The following is a 23,594-nucleotide window of genomic DNA, read 5'->3' as shown; positions in this document are numbered from 1 at the left end:
GTCCCATTCGCGGAACGCCTGGGCCTCGGCTACGCTGCTCTCCCGGTCTGAGCTCTGCACTGGGGCAGCGCTGGTGGCTGTAGCCGCAGCGGCCGAGCTTCCGTCACCACTGACGGTCTCACCGCAGCCTCCTCCCCCGCAGCAGCGGCTGGCGCTATGCGGACACCCGGCCCCACAACTCTCCACTCCAGGCCCGACTGCACTAGTGCTCATTTTATTCCGATTGCAGTAATAATACATCGCTGTGTTGTTAGCATGGCCGGGTGTGAAGCGAAAACATACGACGAAGCTCCGTTAGCGTATATTTTTCCCTTTTCGAAAGCAAGACGGGCTTCTCGTTTTCACCCGTCTTGCCTTTCGCTGCACTGTTGGCTGTCTCCAGCACTCCCTATTCGCACTGAGCATGCGCCATTCATTAGCCCAACCTTCAGTAGAGAATTAGGGTTTTTTTAAAAACTAGTTCACACCTTTTACAGTCTATGGTTTACACTCGGCGTTTTGTCGCACGCCGTGGGTTTATTGAATGTTGTTGTAAAATATATATTTCTAAAAGTAAAAATATTAACCTTTAAAACTGTTCAGCGATTATTAAGTGTTTAAAAAGATGACACAGCAGTCGTCATGCACGGTTTTTTGAATGAATAGGTTGAAAAATGCGATATGAAGCTGTTCATGCGCAGCTTTTAGCACAGCAATTAAACATAATTTAATCCGTTATGTCTGAATGTTAGCATATACTCGCGCGCGCACGAATTTAATGTAAAAATGTGTTTCAAATTCAAATAAACGTTTTATTTGACTAATTAATCAATTGTATTTAATTGCCTGTGGTTCTGGTACACAGCATATACTATGTACTGTGTGTAGCCTACTGTACTCGTATCAAGTATGCAGTAGAGGTGCCGTTGGCGCCTTTTTCGGTCTAACCGCTAGAGGAGCTGTGGAGTCTTCAGTTCTTCTGGGTAGCGGAGGCTAATTAGCATGAAACAATGGCCGCACAAACGCAAGGATCGGCTGCAGCGGGACTTACGACAAGTCAAGTCAGTTGTAGCACCTCAATAAGCCGAAAAATGGACGGTGGACCATGCTGTAAATACTGGGAGAACCCGGAAATAATGTCTCAGATGGAAACGGTTCGCAGTTGGATCGGGAAGCATTATAAAAAGGTCAGAGAGCTAGCAAGAGCAACCCATAAATGATGTGGTTACCTGAGATTTTCTTTTGTTTATCTGCCACTTTCTGTCCAGCGTTAACGTATTGGGCTGCAAAATATCATTTTATATGGCTGTATTTTGTTTGTGTGACCAAAATAATAAAGAAATGAACTGTTGTGAAATGAACAGAGTACCTTCTCAACGCAATTGACAGGACAGAAGTGACTATCCCCATCCTGGGTTTATGTTGGCAACAAAGTTCTGTTTAACGTTAAATTAGACGCCACAACTTTACCATTTGATTCAGTAAAACATATTTGTGGTTCTCCAAAACGCTAACGTTAGGCATTTAAATGACGATGATGATTATGTTAGCAGCGTACTAGCAACTTTGTGTCTACAAAATCTAATTTGTGGTCAGAGGTGTTTGTTTACATGACCTCATTGACACACCCCCCTCATAGCGGCATGTCATACCTTTCCACCAAGTTATCTACTGTGTAGGGAACACATACCTTAATTCATTGAATGTATAATATATTTCTCTGTGTACACAACTTTAGTGAAAGCACTTCAACACTTGTCCCTCTGTGAAAATTGTTCTGTTGCAGCTCTATTTCCAGTTTCCATAAATATTATTTTGTTGTTGTTTTTCCCCTCCAAGAATGTGCAGTCTGATGCTCCCTCATGCAAGTCTCTAACTGGTCTGGTCATCCAACTTCTGCAGTTTCAGGAAGATTCTTTTGGTCGTCGAGCAAATAAGCCAAACTTTACAAAACTTCCCGTGAGTCATTATTTTACCTTATCTTTCTCTGACAAGTTTAGATATGCACATTTATCCAATGAGTCAATATAGTAATATAGTAAGCACAACAGATTTACAGAATAAGTAATTAGCATGGATTTGTTTTCAACTCTGTTTCTTTGTCTTTATAGGCCAAGTGTTTTCAGGACCTGAGGCCAGGAGGTGCTCTCTGCCACATACTGGGATCAGTGTACAAGTTTAAGACCGAACAGGGCTGGTTGGTATTATTATTTCAGAATAGAGTGCATGAACTATGACGTCGCCTTGTAGGCTAATCGGCTGCTAGCATAAAATTGGTTCCCTCGATATGAATCTCTGTAGGATTTTCCCATAGGTTCATTACACTTACATGTAATCCTCACACAAAAATACAACTTTTAGCACTTTTGGATCTTAAATGCAAGAATTGAAAAAGCTAACACTAGGCTATAAAAGGATTACAGTGCCTTCAGGGGGCTCGCCTGTGATGTCAGTACCACCCTGGTACAGACAACTTTTCAAGCTTATTTTTAGAAATGTGGTCCATGACAAAGATATACTCTCTCGGTTTATTATATTATAATCCACGCTATATATTATAAACAAAAAAAATCAGCAAAAATACATAGACCTACGTACCTTTTGGATAGTTTTTTTTACGTGGGAAATACATTTTGTTATGCTTTACGGTTGTTCTCAAAGTTTTAGACCTGTAAAATATAAATGTGCCTACATAGTATTATGATAAGACGTATTAAAATAAGTGTATCGCTCGCGTTTATACAGCCCGCTTACCTTAGTAACATATGACAGAAATGAGACATGAGAGACAAGTCTATATGCCTGCAAGTTCCATCATGGACACAGAACAACATTCAATATTCTTTTTTTGTCACAAAGTACAGCGAAAAGCAGCCCATACAGTCACATGCTATAGCTTTTAAGGAGAAATGTAAATATTGCAGTTATGACATAGTTAAATGTGTTCAGATGAAGAAAAAACGACAAAAATAAATAAATTGATTACGTTAAAATGACAGTTAATATGTTTTTATTTTTTTACACGTTTATTTTCACGTTTGCATCACTGAGGGCAGGAAAGAGACAGGCTGCACTGGTAAGCAGTATCTTCATAATATAATTTAATTAAAATGATCAACAAATTATTTCGTCTTGACAGTCTTTACAAAATGTTAAATTAGTCTCTGATGACTACATAGCATATATGTGACTTAGGAAGTAAAAAAAAAAAAATCAAAAGGTTTTATAACCTTATTTAAAAATTACAGATATGACCCCAATGGAAAGTTTTGTTTGATCATATTTGGAATGGTGATGAATGTTAATGAGCTCTGCTCTTACTCAGCAGTTCTCTCTTTATCACACGCACATGTGCGCGCACAAAGCATTCTAAGCTCTGGAATATACACATGCAAAATAACCACTTTTCAGTTGGCAAAAAATATCTGAGTATATGCCTCTGAAATGACAATGATTTAAACTAAAGTGTAGAAGATGTTCACATTAAAAGCTAGTCTTCATGCGGGGTGTCCGCAGGGTCTTAAAAATATTAAAAGTTGATAAATCAATGTAGAGAAATTTAAGGTCCTTAAAAAGTCGTAATTGCTATTATGCAATGTATTACATTTTATATAATTTTTGATAATACATTGTATAGTTGTATGCTAAAGTGTGCCTAAATTACATCTGTAAATATCAGGATGCTGTGTAGTTTATGAAATCAATAAAATCTTGCTAGATTTGACATCATGCTGCTTTGTTTATTGCAGTAATCAAGGCAACACCATTATTTCTGCAGTTCTATAGGCACCAACCTGCTAATTTAGCTAGATTTAATAGATTTTTATTCAGGATATGAATAATGTTTTAGTTTTACATTTGTTTCTTACATGAATATTTAGTAAACATACTGCAAGTTAAAATCTCAATTCCAGTTGAAACACTGGGAAGATAAAAAAAAAAAAAATCTTGCCGGTCTTAAAAAATGTCTTAAAAGCTAATCACTCTCTGAATATCACTCTCTGATTGCTGTATTTGAGTTATGTGTTGTGGATGAAATATTAAAATATGTGCGATGCATAAACTTGCATTAAACACTAATCCAGCAGTATAACATGTCTTATTACAAATGTAAATGTGGATAATGCTTCATTGAAGGAATATTATATCACTAAAAACATTTGATCAGTTCACACTTGGATCTAAAATTGGCACCACCCCCAAAATTAAATAAAAGCAAATCTGAGCAAAACATCAGATTTTTTATTTATTTTATTTTTTATTTTTTTGCAGTTGTTATTTTAGTTTTCAGGAATTATTCTAATTATCAGATTTTGCAGTGTTGAAAACAGTTGTGTTGTTCTTAATATGTTTATGTAAATTGTGTTAAGTTGTCATCCATGTTTTTGCTTTGAACTAATTTTCAAAATGCAGCATATACAGTGCTCAGCATATATAAGCACAGCCCTCACAAATCTATCTTTTAAATTCATATTTTAATAGGAAGCTGTACAATATTATATGTGTGCATGTACATTAGATTAGTCAGTACTGAAGCCAAATCTGGAGCTTATCTAACAAAATAACTTCTTATGGCGGTCCAAAAACTTGTATACCCAAATGTATATGTTATAGGGAAAAAAATGTTTTTTTAATTGTTAAATTTAATTGTATTATCTTTCAATTTCTAAATAAGTTTTTTGACTAAAATATTATTTTAATAAATATATCTATTTAATAAATCTGTTTTGTGTAAATGCACCAAAATACATTGCCTATATTCACCGAGAAATGGATCAAAATATTCATTTTTAAAATAGGATGTACTCAATTGTGCCGAGCACTGTATCTGAAATGTTAAACTTTTGTAAGGGTGTCTTTGCTTTCACCTTTGATTTTAAGTTAATGCATGCAATAGTATATGTGAATGTTTTTACATTTGATATTAAGATATTAATGTCAGTTTTACAGAGATGCAATATTTTGGTCAACACACTAGCCCTCACTAATAATAAATTTAAGCTTTCAATAAATATGATGTCTCTTTTATCTCATACTCTGTGTATGTGTGTGTTTTTTTTTTTAAAGGAGGCGCTTCGATCTGCAGAATCCATCCAGACTGGATCGCAATACAGAGATGCTGGGCTGTGTGGAGAAAACGCTGATGCAGGTATTTGTGTTTGGATCTTTAGCTAAGACAAACATCATGAGCAAATCTGTGTGTGGTGCAGTATCTGACATTTGTCTTCTGTGTTTGTGTTAGAATAACTTATTAAGCAGACCTGTGGTGTACCTTTCCCCGGATCTGGAACAAAAGCAAACTTCTAAACTTAAAGACATCATCCTGCGACACAATGTAAGTAAAAAATAAAATAAAAAAAATACTGACTAGACAGTAGTGATGGGTATTTAGAGATATTTTAATTTAAGTTACATGTACTAGTTAAAAGAATCGTAATATTTAGCAATAGGTGTGACATTTTATATTAGATTTTAATTATTTCAAAAATCTAATATAAGTTCAAATATCCCCTTAAAAGTTATATTGTTTATTAAAAGTTACTTAAAAGTTATTATTGTTTATTTTGTATTATTACAATTACTGGCCACTTTATTTGGTACACCTTACTTGTACCCGGTTAGACCCCCTTCAGAACTGCTTTCATCCATTGTGGCATAGATTCAGCAAGGTACTGAAAATATTCCTCAGAGATTTTGGTCCATATTGACATGAGGGCATCATGCAGTTGCTGGAGATTTGACAGCTGCACACCCATGATGCAAATCTCCCATTCCACCACATCTCAATCTAATAGAGCACCTTTGGAATCTGGTGAAAATGGGGGCCATTTGAGAAGAGTGCACTTCTTGTCATGTTGAAGAAACCAGTCTGAGATTATTTGCATTTTATGGCATGGTCCATTATCCTGCTGGAAGTAGCCATCAGAAGATGGTATTCTGTAGTCATAAAGGGATGGACATAGTCAGCAACAATGCCAAGTGGTACTTAAAGGCCCAAAGTGTGCCAAGAAAACATCCCCATATCATTACACACCACCACCAGTCTGAACCATTGATACAAGGCAGGATGGATCCATGCTTTTATGTTGTTGATGCCAAATTCTGACCCTTCCATCTGAATGTTGCAACAGAAATCAAGACTTATCAGACCAGGCAATTTTTTTCCAATCTTTTATTGTCCAAGTTTGGTGAGCCTGTGCAAATTGTAACCTCAGTTTGCTGTTCTTAGCTGACAGGAGTTGCCTGCCAGGTGTGGTCTTCTGCTGCTGTAGCCCTTCAGTCTTAAGGTTCGACATGTTGAGCATTCAGAGATGATCTTTTGCATACTTTGTTTGTAACAAGTGGTTATTTGACCAGTCTGGCCATTCTCCTCTGACCTCTGGCATCAACAAGACATTTGCACCAACAGAACTGCCGCTTCCTGGATATTTTATCTGTTTCGGACCATTCTCTTTAAACTTTAGAGATGGCTGTGTGTGAAAATGTCACCAGATCAGCAGTTTCTAAAATACTCAGACCAGCCTGTCTGGCACCAATAACCATGCCACTTAAATCACCTTTCTTCTCCATTCTGATGCTGGGTTTGATTAGCAGCCGATTGTCTTGACCATGTCTACATGCCTAAATGCATTGAGATGCTGCCATGTTATTGGTTGATTAAAAATTTGCATTAACAAGCAGTTAGACAGGTGTACCTAATAAAGTGGCTAGTGAGTGTGTTTGTGTGTAAAGAAGGAAATTGACCTTTTCTCTTGGACAAAGTAAGAATACATTTTTTAAGAATTGTTCAAAATGGTTATTATGTGCAAGATAACGGATCTTGTATAACTTAATTAACCTAGTTAAGCATTCAAGCTGTATAGAAGTGTTTTGAAAAATATCTAGTAAAATATTATTTACTGTCATCATGGCAAAGATAAAATAAATCAGTTATTAGAAATATGTAATTAAAATAATTATGTTTAGAAATGTGCTGAAAAAAATCTTCTCTCCGTTAAAGAAATTGTGGATAAAATAAACAGGGAGCTAATAACTAAGGAGGGTTAATAATTCTGACTTCAATTTTATAACAAATACACATGACTTTTTCAGGGCACAGTGACAGAGGACAAGTCACTAGCAACTCACCAGATTTACCCATCATCCACAACAGATGAAGGTGTGTCTTCTGTTTCTTCTGTTTGTGCAGGCAGCATGTAAATTATTTTGTAAGTTAGTTCGGCATAGTAATGTATATGTAAAAATGATTTCTCTTTATTTTTTGGGTGGTTTTCAGAAGAGTGGTTTAGACCAGTCATGCGATTGGATCAGCAAGTGATGGTGCACTGGGGCATGTGTCCAGACAGGTAGTGAAGGATTGCACAAACATTTTCTCACGCACTAAATGTTTGCATTGTAAATTGCGGCATTTTGCTTTGTGTTCTAATGATTGTATATGCTTTCCATATTTAATTTTTTTAGTTATGATTCGCTTATATCAGCAAGTGATGTAGATGCAGATGTTGAGGAACCTCCTAACCCTGACAGATGCTTGAAGGTGATATAATACTTTTAAAAACAATACTTTGATTTCCCATGATCCTCCAAAACGGATCATTAAACAATTGAGATTAGCTTTTCCTGATGACATTAAAACGTTAAATTTTTTTCCCCTCAGGTTAGTTCCAGATGGGTTCTCGACACGGATACATATAACGAGTGGATGAATGAAGAAGACTATGAGATTGACGAGAACGGGAATAGTTTGCGTTTTCGGCGACGGATCTACCAAAATACTGAAGTATGTTTATCTAATAATTTGATTACATACCATGTTTAACCCTTTCACATTTACCTATTAAATACTCCTGCTCATTCCAATGGGAGTTTTTTTTAATGTAACCATTATTTAGAACAAATCGTTTTAATGCTTTCGTGGTGATGCATAAAGTTTATCATGTGACACACCACTACTCCAATGACATGCATATATACCCGATTTTGTTTATTTTTTAACTTCTTTGCCAATATTGACAAATGTCCCTGTACAAATGTAATTATATTGTGAGATATTTGGTATTCTGACTTTCAAAAATGAGTTAAAAATATTAATAATGGTCGAATTAGTTGACGGGGTAGTCACGATACTGAAAGTCAGTACCAATCGATACTGAAATTTTAAAAAAGCCCATTTTCTGCTAACATTTGAGCGCTATTGAGCACGTTCTTAAACTGTTGATTTTCCATTGGCTTCATGTGCTCAACAGAAATGACTGTGATTGGCTGTGAAGGTCATAAATTCACTGAACTCACCACTGTTTATGGAGTGCAATAACAGATACAGACACACTGCAGCATTTTAAAGCCACGATTCATCAACGGATCACTCATATGTCAGCTTATAGACAAACCAGCTGATCGACAAGACTTTGAAATATTCCAGTGTCTATATATCTGTGGTTACACTCAGTAAACAGCATTGAGTTTGGTGAACTGATGACCTTCAGGGTAGGGCTGGGCGATTTTTCTGTTTTTTTTTCGATTAATTCGAATTTACGATTAATTTTGAAACAAATCAAGAAATCGTGATTTTTAAAAGAAAATATATATAATACATTATAATGGCACCAATGCGCTTTGGTTCACTCTCTGTATGAAGCAGGAAGCACACCAGAAGCGCCTCTCGGCGACGCGCAGCAGCATGCAGCGTCATGGATTTTAGAATTCTAAACAGGTTTATATACTCACACCGGCACCGCCCAGCCACAATTCACGAAGCAGTTCATATTTCAGCCGGCCCACAGAGCGCCATCTGATTAGTTTCATGTTAAATATCATGCGAATGTGCGCGTTTGGTGTGTGATAGTTTAAACTGTCATGTCCGGCGCCGTGTCGCGGCGCTTCTGGTGTGCGACCTGCTTGACTGCCTGTTAAAGCGTGAAGTCATGTAGGATTTTACTTGTTGCACGTCTGTGTGGATTGTCAAGACATTCCCTCATCAAGTCGATAAACTCTATCTTAACATGTATGAAGGATGTAAAAGCCTGCCATGTGGAAAAACCACGCCGATCTTTTGGTTTGAACACGAGCAGAGGTGAGGTACTGTAGCAGTGAAAATGAAAGTACCCGCCCCCATGACGTCATTTAGCGGACCTAGTTGAAAACCAGACAGTTCAGGCAGCATAATACAGAGAGTGGAGCAAAGCGCATCAAATGATCGGTATTTAAAAGGGGGAAAAAGAAAAATAGATTAAATATATTATTTTATATTAGACGCACATCTGGTGCTTGTATTTGCTCCTGCTATACGTCCACAACTTTACACATTGGGTTAAATTAGGCTTTACAGTTTCCATGTTCAGTCCTTTTTTTTCCACTGTATCTTTTTAAGAAAAAGGCAGCAGCATTACAACCTGTCATTAATCAGAAGACAAAGTCAAAGCCGAGCTGACAGCCAATCTTTCCTAGACTCAGCAAAACTTGCAAAAAATACCTCTGTATTCCTGCAAGTACAATATTTACACAAATATTTCCTATTCAAATCTTCAGCAACGCTATTTAACTCGTGAATTTGTTTTATATTTATTTACACCTTGACCATTTTTTATATGACATGGCCATTAAAAATGCAATGTTCCTTAACCAGATGGGTTTTCAAGTTACTTTTAAAGAGAATGTTACTTCAGTCATGTTGTTGTAATGTTTTGAGAAGAGTAGTAACACAATAAAAAAAAATCGAAATCGTGAATCGGTCAAACTTTATAAAAAACCTAGATTTCTTTTTTTGCTAAATCGCCCAGCCCTACTTCAGGGCCAACAGTCATTTCTGTTGGGCACGTGAACCCAATGACAAATCAACAGTATTTAAGAATGTGCTCAATAGTGCTGAAATGTTAGCAGGAAATGTTTTTTAAAATGACAGTATTGATTGGTACTGAATTCCAGTATCATGCAACCCTATTAGTTAATCTATGATAAATGATGGGATTAGTCTATGCTGGAGGAGGGGTCAGAGCTGCTGGATTTACAACATGTTAAGTCATAATTTTCTCCTGAAATAGAATGCTGTTTAACTGGTATTAAAATAAAGCCCAATCCCAATTCTACCCCTTTGCCCTTCCCCTTACCCCTTCCCAATTCTCTTTAGCTTGAAGGTGTAGGGCTAAGGGCAAGGGGTAGATATCTCATTAAACTGAGATTTTTCAGGACCACTCTAGAGACCAAGGGGTAAGAAAATTTCCCTGAAAACACCAGTAACAAACGGCAGCATAGCTGCACCCGGAAGTAAAGAGACTCACAAATTAGATTTTTTGGTCATTATTATGAATTTTTAAAACAAATAAGCTTTATGTTCATATAAATTCATAACCACGTTCGTGTTTTACCGTCATAATAAAAACCGCTAAATTTCGCGATTTATAATCCCTAATATTAACTTTTGTATAGCAGTCCCACAACATTGACACTCAATGACACTTAAATACCCTGTCAGTAATGTCTAGTGGCTGGAAAGTAGTTTTTATAGTGTCTGCTATAACGTTAATGTTATTTTTTGTGTGTTTACATAAATGAATATGGCCACTGTGTAAATGCACAGTATACTTACGATCTTATTGTCACATTATAACGCTACAATAACGTAAAATATGCCTTAAGTTATTTCCTGAAGATAAATATTCAAAAAATAATGCAACTGGAATAACTACAGCAGTCACGATCGTCTGATCTCATATAAAGCAAGAGATCACAATGACATATGATGATGTGCGCAGGAGCTGTAGTGCTGTCCCATTTTTTTAGGGGTAAATTTCAGAGCCCTTTCCCTTCACACTCTGTTTCAAGTGTCATGGGGAATGGGTAGGGGTACAAAAATAGAATTGGGATTTGGCCTAAATGTTATAGTCACTTAAACCATGTTTATCTCATGTAAATCATGCATATCTTGCAATTATATTTCAAAATAATTATTATTGTCATCTCCATAGACCTCATCGTAAATTTTTACAAGCGATAAATGTTATATTTGAATGTCTGAAATCTAAAATAAATTATATTTGTTTGAAAACACTGATAAGCACAGTGTGCCTTTTTCTATGGCTGACATGCGGTATTGCGCATAATTAATTGTTTCTTTAGTGCACCGCGATGCAGACGCGGACGATTCGGTATCGGTTCAGTAATAATCATAACCAGTTATTATGTACTGACGTCATTTATCTCATATGCGCACTATGCACAATTTCACTGCGAGGATTTGTTTTCTGGACAGTTTTTCCCTGACACTTACAGCAGAAGTCCCTATTTCTCTGCAATTGAGGGAATGAAATTACTTCATTTTTCTCTCTCTCTCTCTCTCTCTCTCTCTCTCTCTCACTCTCTCTCACTCTCTCTCTCTCTCTCTCACTCTCTCTCACTCTCTCTCTCTCTCTCTCTCTCTCACTCTCTCTCTCTCTCTCTCACTCTCTCTCTCTCTCTCTCTCTCTCACTTTCTCTCTCACTCTCACTCTCACTCTCTCTCTCTCTCTCTCTCTCTCTCTCTCTCTCTCTGTGGCCCATTTCACCTGCTGGCGTGACTGTTCCTCTCGGCTGCTGGCATGACTTTTTCCTCCCCTCTCTTTGGAGGAGTGGGCGGTCTCACAATATCGCTCCCGACCAAGCGAGTGAGCAAGCACGTGTGCGTGTATGTTTGTTTGTTTGGTGCTGCCTATGTTTGTGTGTGGTGTGTGTGTGTGTGTGTGTGTGTGTGTGGACAGCTTGTTATAGCCTCCCCCAAAAATACAACACTGTGTATGGAAGGCATTGTCAATGCACCAAGATATCGAATTGAACCCAATCGATGGCATGATAATCGTAACCGAACCGTGAGACCAGTGTAGGTTCACACCTCTAGCGGAAAATCTCATTTGAGTTTAACAGTTGACCATGTGCCTTCTGAACAATAATCACATTGGTGTCATTGTACTTCAGGGACCAGTCAAGGCTGATCACACCTGTGTGATCGTGAACGTGAAAGGGTTAAAACTCATTTGTTTTGTTGAATTTGCTTCATTTGCAGTTGACTTTGGTTGGGTGTTTTAGACTCATCTCTTTGTTTTTTCTTCAACAAGGAGCAGAAACCTTTTAAGAAACGGCGGCGCTCCCCATCTCCACCACCTTCTGAGTCCAAAAAAAAGGGAGGAAAGAAAAGGTTAATTAAATTTCTTATTTTGTAGTCAGTGCTACATTCTAATATATTATGTGTCAAATATATTATAATAAATCACAAGGTATTGTTACCTTTTCCCCCTCTGAAAGTGTGAATAAATCCAGTGCAGATTTATTTAAGATTGCATCTAATTCTTGATAGCATGACATGTTGATTTTGATGCAACCCAGTAGCTCAGGGGTCTATAAAAAACGTGGCCAGCCAGAAGAGGCAGATCCAGAGGAGGATCTTACTAAGGAGATGGAGGATCCCACACCTGTCCCCAACATGGAGGAGGTCATCCTGCCTAAAAATGGTATTTTTTTATTTATTTATTTATTTATTTTTTTTATACACATTAAATACTTGTAGTGATGCAAAGAGTGAAAAATCTGGAACACAACAAGCCGACTGGTGTTCGTCGGGCAGCTTTAGCCCAGCTAGTTGGTTTGGTGTGTTCCACATGGTAGCTCTCGTCGGGTTAGCACTGGTGCTTGTTGGCCTGATTCAGCATAAACATTCGGCATCAAGCCGTCAGCTGAAGTGAGCGCTCTAATCGGTTATTCAGCAACTTGGTTGTACTCACACTATGCTATTTGAACAGTGCCTGATCGTGTTTACCCCATTGTCATTTTGTTTGACAATGGTGAGTGCTTTGAATGGCATGTCAAATGACTCAAAATAATACAAAACAATATAAAACTAAAGGAATCTTCATTGTACTGAGCAAGAGCGCTTCCCTTCCTAACTGAACAGTCGCATCATTGATGATGTATGTGCCTGGGCTAGGAATTTAAAGGGCACCTATAACTTTAAAATCTACTTTTAAAGCTGTTTGGACAGACGTGTGTAGGTTAAGTGTATAGACCTTCGTATTGGGGTGATATAAACACACCCAGTTTTTTTTTTTTTTTTTTTCAATTTAACAACATAAAAATGGTGGACCAATTGGAGTGGTTTTCAGAGCGACTGCAACTTGACGAAGGAGTGTGGCCCCCCCGCCCACCAATATTGATTGACAGGCGCGCATCACCATATTCTTAGTTTGTTGTTTCATGTCCGCCATTTTCAGTGTGTAAGTAAAAGCGATGTCACTAAAGGAACACCCTTGCTCTATTTGTAGGTAAAAGGCTCATTAGGCTCAACACATGATTAACATTCACCCCATGATGGTCTCTGTCTGCCTGTCTCTTGTTAAACACAGAGCAGGGGAACTCTTGGCTCCATCCCCTTGTTGCGTTGGGCGGGAATTTGAAACAAATTTTCATGTGAAGCAACACACCCCTAAAACAGCGAGCTGTGTACACGCCCCCAAAATAACACTTTTTAACACAATATAATAAAAGAATCTGAACTGTGTTTTGAACTGAACCTAAACTGGCACACTGAGAAGAACCATAATATTAATATTAAATCATAAAAAGGGGTAAACTATGTGCCCTTTAAAGAGTCACAAAACACATTTTTTGAGATGTTGACAGTCATTTATGTGTCCCACTCTGCTAAAAACACTATTAGGACACATATATTCCACAAAAAAGTAAAAAATAAGTTGTTTTTGTGTAATTTTGTGTAGTTGTTTTTCTTTCAGTTTGAAAAGAAATTTTGAAGCTACGTCACTGTAAACAAGTGGAAAAAGAAGGATTGTTTAGAGACATGGGTCGTGAGCGTTTCGTTTTCAAATGTGCTGCAATGAAGGTTTTTGTTTCCATTTTCCCTCTATGAGAGCACAGCTGGACTGAAGTGTGGATGACAATGGTCTGGTTACACACAGCAAAAATATGTCTGTATGGAACATTTTTTTACCTGAGAGCTTTTCGCATTTGGTAATGGTAAAATCCAGATTTGCCACTTGTCTTCTTTGAAAAAAGACACTGTTCCAGTTGGTGTTGATTGTCCTATGTCTACAGATTTGGTAAAGACTGATTTATACTTCTGCGTCAAACACCGGCGTATGCTATGCTGCTGACGCATAGCCCTTCGCCGTGGCTGTCGCCGTCACTGACGTGCACCTCTCAAAAAATGTAACTACACTTCGCAACATCACGTAGCGCAAGCTCTGTGATTGGTCAACTTGGTAGCGCTGACGAGTCGGGGCGGGACCGAGAGCCGCACGAATGGCGCGAACCCAATGTAGCGATTGTTTACAAGTGTGGAGTCCCGTAAATGGAGCTCCGTATGGAAAGTTTTGTTTTGTGTTTACCTCATAGTTAAAGTTGCTGCACGTCCGCCGGTTGCTGCCTTAAAATGAGCTAGTTTGAGCCACTTGTACATCTCGGAAGTATTCAGAAAAAGCAAAATTGCAGAGAAGAAACTCGACACAGAGGAACATTTACACCTCACTGCCAACTAGCGTTTCGGAAGTGTTAATGCAGACCAACAGAGACAGCGCGCAGAAGTATAAATGCACAGCCACGCGCGTTGCATGCGCCGTGGGTTACGCCGGTCACTTGACGCAGAAGTATAAATCAGGCTTTAGTGTGTGATCAGTTTTTTTTTTTGTTTATGTTTATTCAGATGACAAATATAGTTCGTATTGTTAGCAGTACTCTTTCAGTTTTTAAAGACATACCTTAGTCAAAATGATTTAATTACTAAGTATACAGTATATTAATATCACTACAACATGATGGGCTTGAAGTTCTGCTGTAGATGCTGCTCCCTTCATCAAACAATTACCATCATGCTGAATTTTCACCGCATTTTGTGACAGGATGGTGTATACACATATCATGACCCTTTAAAAATACAGTGTGAGTGCACGAAGAGGGGGAAAAAATCGCATCAGGGCTTGGTTCAAGGCAACTGTGCCTAGTGTGAGTACACCCTTAGACTCGGAGTGTACCTCTTGCACACACGTGAAACATAGCTTGTTTTAGTTGCCTTTTGTCCGTTTGGTATGTTCACAGGCAGCTTTTTACTCCAGAAGAAACCAACATGAGGCAACAACACAGTTTGGTTTTATTGCTGCTAGTTGTTTGTCTTTGGCATGGTGTGTCCCGGCCCTAACAGCACATTTATTTCTCATTGTTTACAGTGAACCTGAAAAAAGACAGTGAAAACACTCCAGTCAAAGGTGGCATTATGGCTGATTTAGGTAAGATTGTACAAGATTGTGTATTTCACTGTTTGTCTGTTTGTATATCAGTATATTCATTTAATGTGTCTGTTTCTCTCAGATGACCAGGAAGAGGACCTGCTCGCTGGTGTCAGAGTAAGTTAACCTAACAATATAAAGTAGTTTGTGCATTTATTTAAAGAAACGTCTGTGCCGGTCCAATTACAAAAGCCTCCAAGAAGGTCTATGAAAAGTAATAAAAGGACAACACTCTATGGCTGCACTGAACAAATAGTGTGCCAAAGAATACATCCAAGTCAGGGTAACGGTATAGGAATAACAGCAGTTTACAAATGTGCTTCCCACTTGTTAAGGGACCAAAAGCACTTGGACAATTGGCTTTTAAGCTGTTCCATGGCCAGGTGTGCGTTATTCCCTCATTGTCTTAATTACAATGAGCAGATAAAAGTTCAAGAGTTTATTTTAAGTGTGCTATTTGCATTTAAAATATGTTACTGTCAACTCCAATATGATGTCCAACAAAATATGTTGGACATCAACTCCAAAGAGCTGTCACTATCAGTTAAGCAAGCCATCATTAGACTGAAAAAACAAAACAAATCCATCAGAGAGATTGCAAATTCATTAGACATGGCCAAAACAACTGTTTGAAACATTCTTAAAAAGAAAGAACACTCCAGTGAGCTCAGCAACATCAAAAGACCATGAATATCACAGAAAACAACTGTGGTGGATGACTGAAGATTTTTCCCTGGTGAAGAAAACACCCTTTACAATAGTTGGCCAGATCAAGAACACTCTCCAAGAGATAGGTGCATGTGTGTCTAAGTCAACATTCAAGAGAAGACTTTACGAGAGTAAATACAGAGGGTTTACAACAAGATGTAAATCATTGGTGAGCCTTAAAACAAATTAGAGTTCTTTAAAAGCATTCACAGTGCTGGAACAACATCCTGTGGTAAGATGAGATCAAGATAAACTTGTACAAGAGTGATGGGAAGAGAAGAGTATGGAGAACTAAAGGATCTGCTCAAGATCCTAAGCAGTGAAGCATGGTGGTCAGGGCTCGAAATTGCGACCATTTTGGTGCAAAAAAATTGTTGTGTGCGACCAGTTTTTACTGCAAAATGTTTACCACATGTGCGGATTTGGGAGACATTCACGCAGAATGCATCTTTGCACTTGAAACATGAAATGCAGCGCTCAGGAATGGTTTAAAACAGTTGTCATGTCAACTTGCTGCAGTAAACAAAGCCAAGTCTGTAATACTTGCCCCGCCTTCGCACTCTTCTTATTGGCCCACTACTGCTCTAGCACTGAAATATCAGCTCTCAATCACTCAGTCAATAGCTATGTTTCCATCCACCTATTTTATGCGCATAAGAAAACCAGTTGATGGAAACGCCATGATGCGCATAAATTTTGAAAATGCGCATAAAAACTTATGCGCCTAACTGGGCAGGATAAACTTTTATTTGATAAGAAAAGATGCGCTTAAACTGTGATGGAAACACTTTTACCACACAAACTCCAGTATGCGCATTAAAAAAGGTCATGTGATTTTGTTAAAGGAGATCATGGGATGCTTAAATTGTGTATGAATGGACAAAACGTCAGGCTGTGCACATTATAAAACATCTGAAATGTTGTTTTGGTCATTATAAAACACCTTACCATTTTAGTATTAATGCTATTATATTATTAATGACCTCCAGAATCAAAAGTGCCTGTGCTCCACGTCTGACACCTTCATATGCCACTGCGCGCTCGCTGCATGTCAGGATTGTCTTCTGAGGCGCATTCATTTAGAAAAGATTGATGCAGCTTCTCCTACGGCAGCAAAGGCAGTTTTTACTATTGATATTTGGAGCCAGTTAATCAGGAAGTGACTATTTTGGTCGCTTTGACTCGTTGGATGGAAACGCTGCTTCATTCGCACAACTTTTATGCGATAATCCAGTTTTGCGCATAAAGTTCATTTGCATTTTTGGATGGAAACATAGCTAATGCCTTCTGGCTTGGGATGACAAAGAGAGCTACTACCGCGAAAAACTGTAAAGCGCTGAAGATGAGTTACAAATAATGACACATCTTACTAGTGATCATGTGCTAAATGTTAATCCACCATCTACACTTTTCGAAGAGTGGATAAAAGACTTCCATTGGCTTCAAGTCCGCTATGAAAAGTCTGTCGGATAGAATTTTCAGGTAACTGTGTGCCACATCTAGCACGAGAACTTCTGTTTAATCCTTCATTTAATCGCCAGATGCTGTCCACCATGCAAGTGGCAGATATATGTAAAATTTAACACCACGTACACCATCGCAAACGGGCTTACACTGACTAAACTAATATCGCTACTCATAAAAAAAGTATTGCTATTAACACATGTATGCATATAATAAGGTACAGTATATGTCAAAAACATCAGTGCAATATTAGACACGACCTGTGAGAACAGCACAGTTATACTGTTAACAGATTCACTCATGTCAAGCAGTGCGTGCAGGGCCGGTGAGCGCTCCGTGTACCTTTTGGTCACTCAGTTATGTTATAAAAATTTTCTTGTGATAACAGAATTTCGTTGAGACATATTTTCCTCACGCTTGCATATATATTTTTTTGCTTGTTAGTTTGATTAGTGTTGATTTCAAATAAAATAAATATGTTTGTATAAAACTTGTAGTAACGGTGCTTATAAGTGCGACTAAATTTTGGCTGATGCGCCTAAATTTTTAAAGTTAGGAGCACCGGTGCTACCAAGCAAAAAGGTTAATTTCAAGCCCTGGTGGTGGTAGTGTCATGGTGTGGGCATGTATGGCTGTCAATGGAACTGGTTCTCCTGTATTTATTGATGATGTGAATTCTCAAGACTCAAGTGTTTCAGGCAATAGTTTTTTGCTCATATCAACCTCAAAACTCATTGGACGGTTCTTTACAGTGCAGATGGAGAATGACCCAAAGCATACTGCAAAAGCAACCATAGAGTTTTTGAAGCGAATGAAGTGGAATGTCATGCAATGCCAAGTCAATCACCTGATCTGTATCCAATTGAGATTGTATTTCACTTGCTGAAGATAAAACTGAAGGAAAAATGCCCCTAGAGACAAGCAGGAACTGAAGACAGCTGCTGCAGAGGCCTGGCAGAGCACCACCAGAATGAAACAGCGTCTTTTGAGCTCTATGTGTTCTAGACTTCAGGCTGTAATTAACTGCAAAGGATTTGCAAACAAGTATTAAAAATTGAAAGTTTGATTTATGATCATTATTTTATCCAATTTCATTTGGTCCCTTAACAAGTGGGAGGCACATATGCAAACTGTTGTAATTCCTACACCGTTCTCCTGATTTGGATGCAAATACCTTCAAATTAAAGAGGACAGTCTGCAGTTGAATCACATCTTGTTTGTTTCATTTTAAATCCATTGTATTTGTGTATAGAACCAAAACATTTTAGAATTGCATCAATGTCCTAATATTTATCGACCTAACTGTAGTTGGGGACAACCAATTTGTCTTTTGTGTGGGTTATTTAAGACAAGTAATTTTAAGTAATAATTTTAATAAATTTTAAGTTAGTCATTTAGTCAAGTTAGACAGTTGCTTTCTGTCCAGTCTAACACAGAATCAACATTGAGAACTTTGTTGTAGTTCTCATTGTCTACTCTGTGAGTTCTTAAATCTGCAATATTAATCTGCAATATTGTGTGTAGGATGAGGAGGAGCAGAGGGAGTTTGGTCGTGGGATGGAGGGGGAGGAAAGTGCCACAGAGCAAACGCATCACATCATTGTGCCCACCTATGCCTCCTGGTTCGACTACAACTGGTGAGAGTTTAACTGTCCAGATTACTCCAACTCTAAAGCTGAAGCTAATGCTCATGCAATTGCCATTCCTTTTCCGAAGTTTTTATTCGGTTTCCTTTTATTATAACAAACAGTACCATTCATAGTGTAAGTGAAGAAATGTAATTTCTCCATATTTCAACTTCCTTATAATCATTTTGGCTAACATGCATTTTATATAACAGATTCTTGAGCATAAATTGCATCCATTAAGTGTAGGGCATTGAATGTTTTTCCAAAACCTCAGTATTATACGTGCTGTTGTAGTTATACCAACAGTTATCAGGGAGATGCAATTACCATTGTTAAACATTTTTACAAAGAGTAATACTGTGGTGTGTGCATCTGTTTGTGCGTGTGTGTGTTTCTCTTTTTTTTTAGTATTCATCAGATTGAGAGAAGAGCCCTTCCTGAGTTTTTCAATGGGAAAAATAAGTCCAAAACTCCAGAAATGTAAGTCAGTGTTGTGTACATGCATATATTATGTTAGATTAATCTGAACTCTAAATAAACATATTTGTGTTTGTAGATATCTTGCATATCGCAACTTCATGATTGACACATACCGGCTAAACCCTCAGGAGTATCTGACCTCAACCTCCTCCAGACGAAACCTAACTGGAGATGTGTGTGCTCTCATAAGGTGTGTGTATGAACTCAATATAAACATGTTTTACATCTTTGATAGTAATAATCTAATGGAACATTCACTTATGTTTCAAAAACAGCTTCAGTCTTAATAGCCTATTCACACTGCACTAACAGACAGCTACACACTGTCATATCATTGTGCTAATATGTCTGTGGCCATCTGTTGAAGCCTGTTTTTGCTGATTAAATGCTAAATCTGTGCTTGTCTGGTTGTGGAATGACTTGAAGTGCATTTGTCACTGTCTGTCAGTTCAGTGTGAATTGGGCTTAAGTCTTTTCACAGTACATTTCTGTGCTACAAAACGTCTAAATCACAAATGTTCTGGGATAAAAGATTATAGTTTGGTTATTCTGACATCAACTGCAACTTAAATTATTACATCAGTAAAATGTGTCAAGTAACTTAAATATGCATTTGTCATTAAGTTATTCATTTAAAAGATTCATTATGTAATCTAGATCTTTGTTTAAATATGACATCGGATGCCCATTTTTCCCAAGTTGAGATGATTCTTTAGGAACTTATTAAAAGGTCTTTGGGTCTTATCATAGCCTTGCGCAACAATGCGCAAGACGGATTTGCCACGATTTGTTGCTATTTTCAGATCAGCGCAACCCTAATTTTCCCGTTTTGTGCCACATTGTTTAAATAGCAAATCCATTTGCGCCACATTGTGGACTCAGGTGTGTGCCGGTCTACAAAGGAGGTGTTTTAAGGCGCATTGTTGGTTCGTTGCTATTTTGAGGAACTGAAATAGACTGCGTCATTGACCATCTAAAAGCAGGTCTAAAGTCCAGCACAGAGCATGTTAGTTGAGTGCCTATGCGGGTCCAAATGCTTACACATTGCTTAATGCACACAGGATGTACAGCAATATGCAAATTTCTTTACATATGAAAAACTTAAAGGATTGGAATTTTATAAAAAATATTATTATTTTCTACATAAATAAAAAACACTACCTCTATGACTTCTTCATCTCAGGGGACTTTTTTCAGTTTATTCATGACAATTTGCAATTTTCTTTCAACTTAGTTGCTTTCTTTTATTCGGGGTCGCCACAGCGGAATGAACAGCCAACTCATCCAGCATTTGTTTTACACAGCGAATGCCCTTCCATGCTGCAACCCAGTACTGGGAAACATCCATACACACTCATTCGCACACATACACTATGGATATAACGCATGTCTTTGGACTTGTGGGGGAAACCGGAGCCCCAGAAGTAAACCCACACGAACACGACCTTTATGCTGCGAGTTGATCGTGCTACCCACTGTGCCACAGTGTTGCCTAATGTTGTTATTATTAGCAGTATTATTTATTATATGTAAATTAATATTTCTTTTAATTAACACAAGTTTAGATTTATTTATACTTTACAAAAAGTCAACATATGAGCTTTCTCATTGTTTTTCGTCACACGCAGCACACGTACATGAATTGCAAGTGAGAGAGGAAATAAAAGCACACAAGCTCTAAGGTAAAACCAGACACTCAAGACATAATCTTTAAAATAATGGCTTCCATTAAAATGTTTAAAGAGGTTTATGATATAGGAATTACAGCAGAGCATTAATTTAAATGCCTATTTGCCATGGATTAATCAATTTGAGGTAGCCTGCTATATTTATTTGACAGAAAAAAAAAACATATGATGGGAAAAAACAGCCTATGCTAGTTATTAAAAAGGATTCAGTCAGTGTTTTCATTTTGTAATCTAAATTTGTCATTTAAGTGAAAAATATCTAGGGCAGAACTATTTATTTTATTCTTTTTATTTAGTTTATTCTGTGCTGTTATGCTGATGTTTCACTCTTAATATGCTCGCATGTTAAAATAAATCAATATTTTAAAATGCAATATTTAATGCGTCAGACACAGATACATCAGTTTTTATCATTTTTTAAATTAAATAATAATTTAATATTATTCTGACCAGTTAACAGTTAATATTTGGTTAATAAGCAGATATAGTAATAACTATAATAAACAAGAATTCTATTTTTATTTAAAAAGTCACTTCTGTCATTTATATGAATTGTTGATACAGCAATTTTGCCATCTTCATATTGGCCAAGGTTTGCAAATCTGTCTGACGAAAAATGTTTTCCATAATTTTGTCCATTCTTTCTGGGATATTCCTATTCCTTTATTTTATAAAAATTAAGCTATTTTACTGTTGCCTCTTCTTTTACTCTGTGAAAGGACACCCATGAGCCCATACATCTGAACAGAGAGCAGGCTACACGCCTCGTTGTTCAAACAGAAAAACATAAGGCACCTTTGTTAGCAACATTTGCCATATTTTTACAAAAGGGACAGGAATAAGGTGGAGTGCATATTTTGTTTTGAGGCAGCAACAATGAAAGAACTAGTAATTAATAGTTTACATTAACACAAACATGAAAATATATTGGGTCAAATGATGGCACATTTAATAACAAATGTTGCATATTTTTTGAGAAAGTAGACACAGCAAAAACAAAATACAAAAAAGTGCAAAAAAGTTAGTTTCATCTGATGTCACCTTTAAACCCCAAAGTCATGATTCTCAATTTATCCAGAACTTTGCTACTCTACTAAGCATATTATATCATTTGTAAATAATTTATTAACCTTGTTATATGTACTGTAGGGTTCATTCTTTTTTGGAGCAGTGGGGATTGATAAATTATCAGGTTGACGCGGAGAGTCGCCCCCTCCCAATGGGCCCACCCCCAACACCACACTTTAATGTTCTTACAGATGCACCCTCTGGACTAGTCCCACTACAGCACAGACCACTACAGGTGATGTATACAACTTTGACTGCACGTTGAGAAGCTTCAGTTTAGCTATTATAAAACAAAATGTTAAATCAAATTATGTGTGTTTGAAGGTTTCAGCTTCTCAGCATATGCTGCATTTCCCTGAGAAATCAAGAGAAAAACCATCTGACCTGCAGAACTTTGGTTTACGAAGTGACATTTATGCTAAGAAACATCCAAAGGTAAAAAAAAAAATGCAAATTGTTTTATTTTAGAAGTGTTTAACACAGCTGTCTTGAATCTATTTGTTCAGCTGAACTTTGTGTTCTTATTTTCTGTTTTACTTTTTTTTTTTAATCTTTTAGAGTAAAGGTGCAAGTGCAGGGAGAGAATGGACAGAACAGGAAACACTCTTGCTGTTGGAGGTAATCCAGTCAAACGGTTTAAAGATTTATTAAATTTTTATGTACATAAATTAAAGATTTGTAATCTAGACTTCAGCAGCAATAGTACTGGATGCATTTGACAATTATTTTTTAATGTCAAGCAAAAATCCCAAGTCCAAAAAAGTACTTTAATTCAAATTGAATTAATCTAAAGCCAACATTTTGATACCTAAAATGATCGATTTCCGTAGCTATGTTTTCATCCACCTATTTTTATGCTTATTTTAGATGTTCGCATAAAAAAACAGTTATTGGGAAGGGCAAGATGTGCATTAGTTGTGTACATTAAAAATGTACGCACATAACTTCATAGGATAAACTTTTTATTTGATAAGAAAAGATGCGTATAAACTACCACGGAAACACTAATACCAAACAAATTCCAGAATTCTCATTAAAAAAAGTCTTGAGATTTTAAAAATGTGTGTGAATGGACAAACCAGCAGGCTGACCACATTGTAAACTATACAGTTGACCAGCTAAACATTAAAGCACAATTTGCAGCGGTCGCCTGTTTTCCCAATGTAATCGGTATATCTACTGCACGCACATTGCTATAAAGACACTATCTAAAGATGAATTTGCATGCGTGAATCAGAAACATTTCCATTCAATAAATGTGCAAATAAAATATGATGCACAAACTTATTAATGATTCCTACTTGTCTTCCTCGTGATAA

At 37.2% G+C, this 23,594-nt stretch overlaps 2 protein-coding genes across 8 annotated transcripts in view; one reads left to right on the top strand and one right to left on the bottom strand.

The window, feature by feature from the left end:
- The window catches only part of LOC100333241 (KAT8 regulatory NSL complex subunit 1), a 17,328-nt gene extending 16,906 nt beyond the window's left edge, over positions 1-422 (bottom strand). For all 6 annotated transcript variants that reach the window (XR_015945347.1, XR_015945344.1, XR_015945345.1 and 3 more), the window contains exon 1: positions 1-422. This exon is cut by the window's left edge and continues 1,295 nt beyond it. Coding sequence is in view for 2 of the 6 variants with exons in the window: in XM_087295597.2 (XP_087151723.2) it covers positions 1-240 (240 nt within the window). In the remaining 4 variants the exon portion in view is untranslated.
- A 548-nt stretch (positions 423-970) lies between these two features.
- smarcc1b (SWI/SNF related BAF chromatin remodeling complex subunit C1b) overlaps positions 971-23,594 on the top strand; it is a 37,630-nt gene continuing 15,006 nt past the window's right edge. Inside the window, 19 exon segments of one of the 2 annotated variants that reach the window (NM_001089367.1) lie at positions 971-1,166; positions 1,819-1,938; positions 2,091-2,176; positions 5,047-5,128; positions 5,222-5,314; positions 7,072-7,138; positions 7,256-7,325; positions 7,441-7,516; positions 7,637-7,759; positions 12,066-12,145; positions 12,334-12,458; positions 15,180-15,239; positions 15,322-15,356; positions 18,936-19,048; positions 19,448-19,519; positions 19,596-19,709; positions 22,357-22,510; positions 22,600-22,710; positions 22,834-22,893. In NM_001089367.1, coding sequence (NP_001082836.1) covers positions 990-1,166; positions 1,819-1,938; positions 2,091-2,176; positions 5,047-5,128; positions 5,222-5,314; positions 7,072-7,138; positions 7,256-7,325; positions 7,441-7,516; positions 7,637-7,759; positions 12,066-12,145; positions 12,334-12,458; positions 15,180-15,239; positions 15,322-15,356; positions 18,936-19,048; positions 19,448-19,519; positions 19,596-19,709; positions 22,357-22,510; positions 22,600-22,710; positions 22,834-22,893 — 1,818 coding nt within the window. In that variant the 5' untranslated portion in view covers positions 971-989. 2 annotated transcript variants of the gene reach the window in all.

The sequence above is a fragment of the Danio rerio genome, chromosome 19, assembly GCF_052040795.2.
Source record: "Danio rerio strain M-AB ecotype USA chromosome 19, GRCz13ab, whole genome shotgun sequence".
In the NCBI taxonomy this organism is placed as follows: Eukaryota; Metazoa; Chordata; class Actinopteri; order Cypriniformes; family Danionidae; genus Danio; species Danio rerio.
Note: the sequence above shows the minus strand (reverse complement) of the source record. Positions and strands in the feature narration are given on the sequence as shown.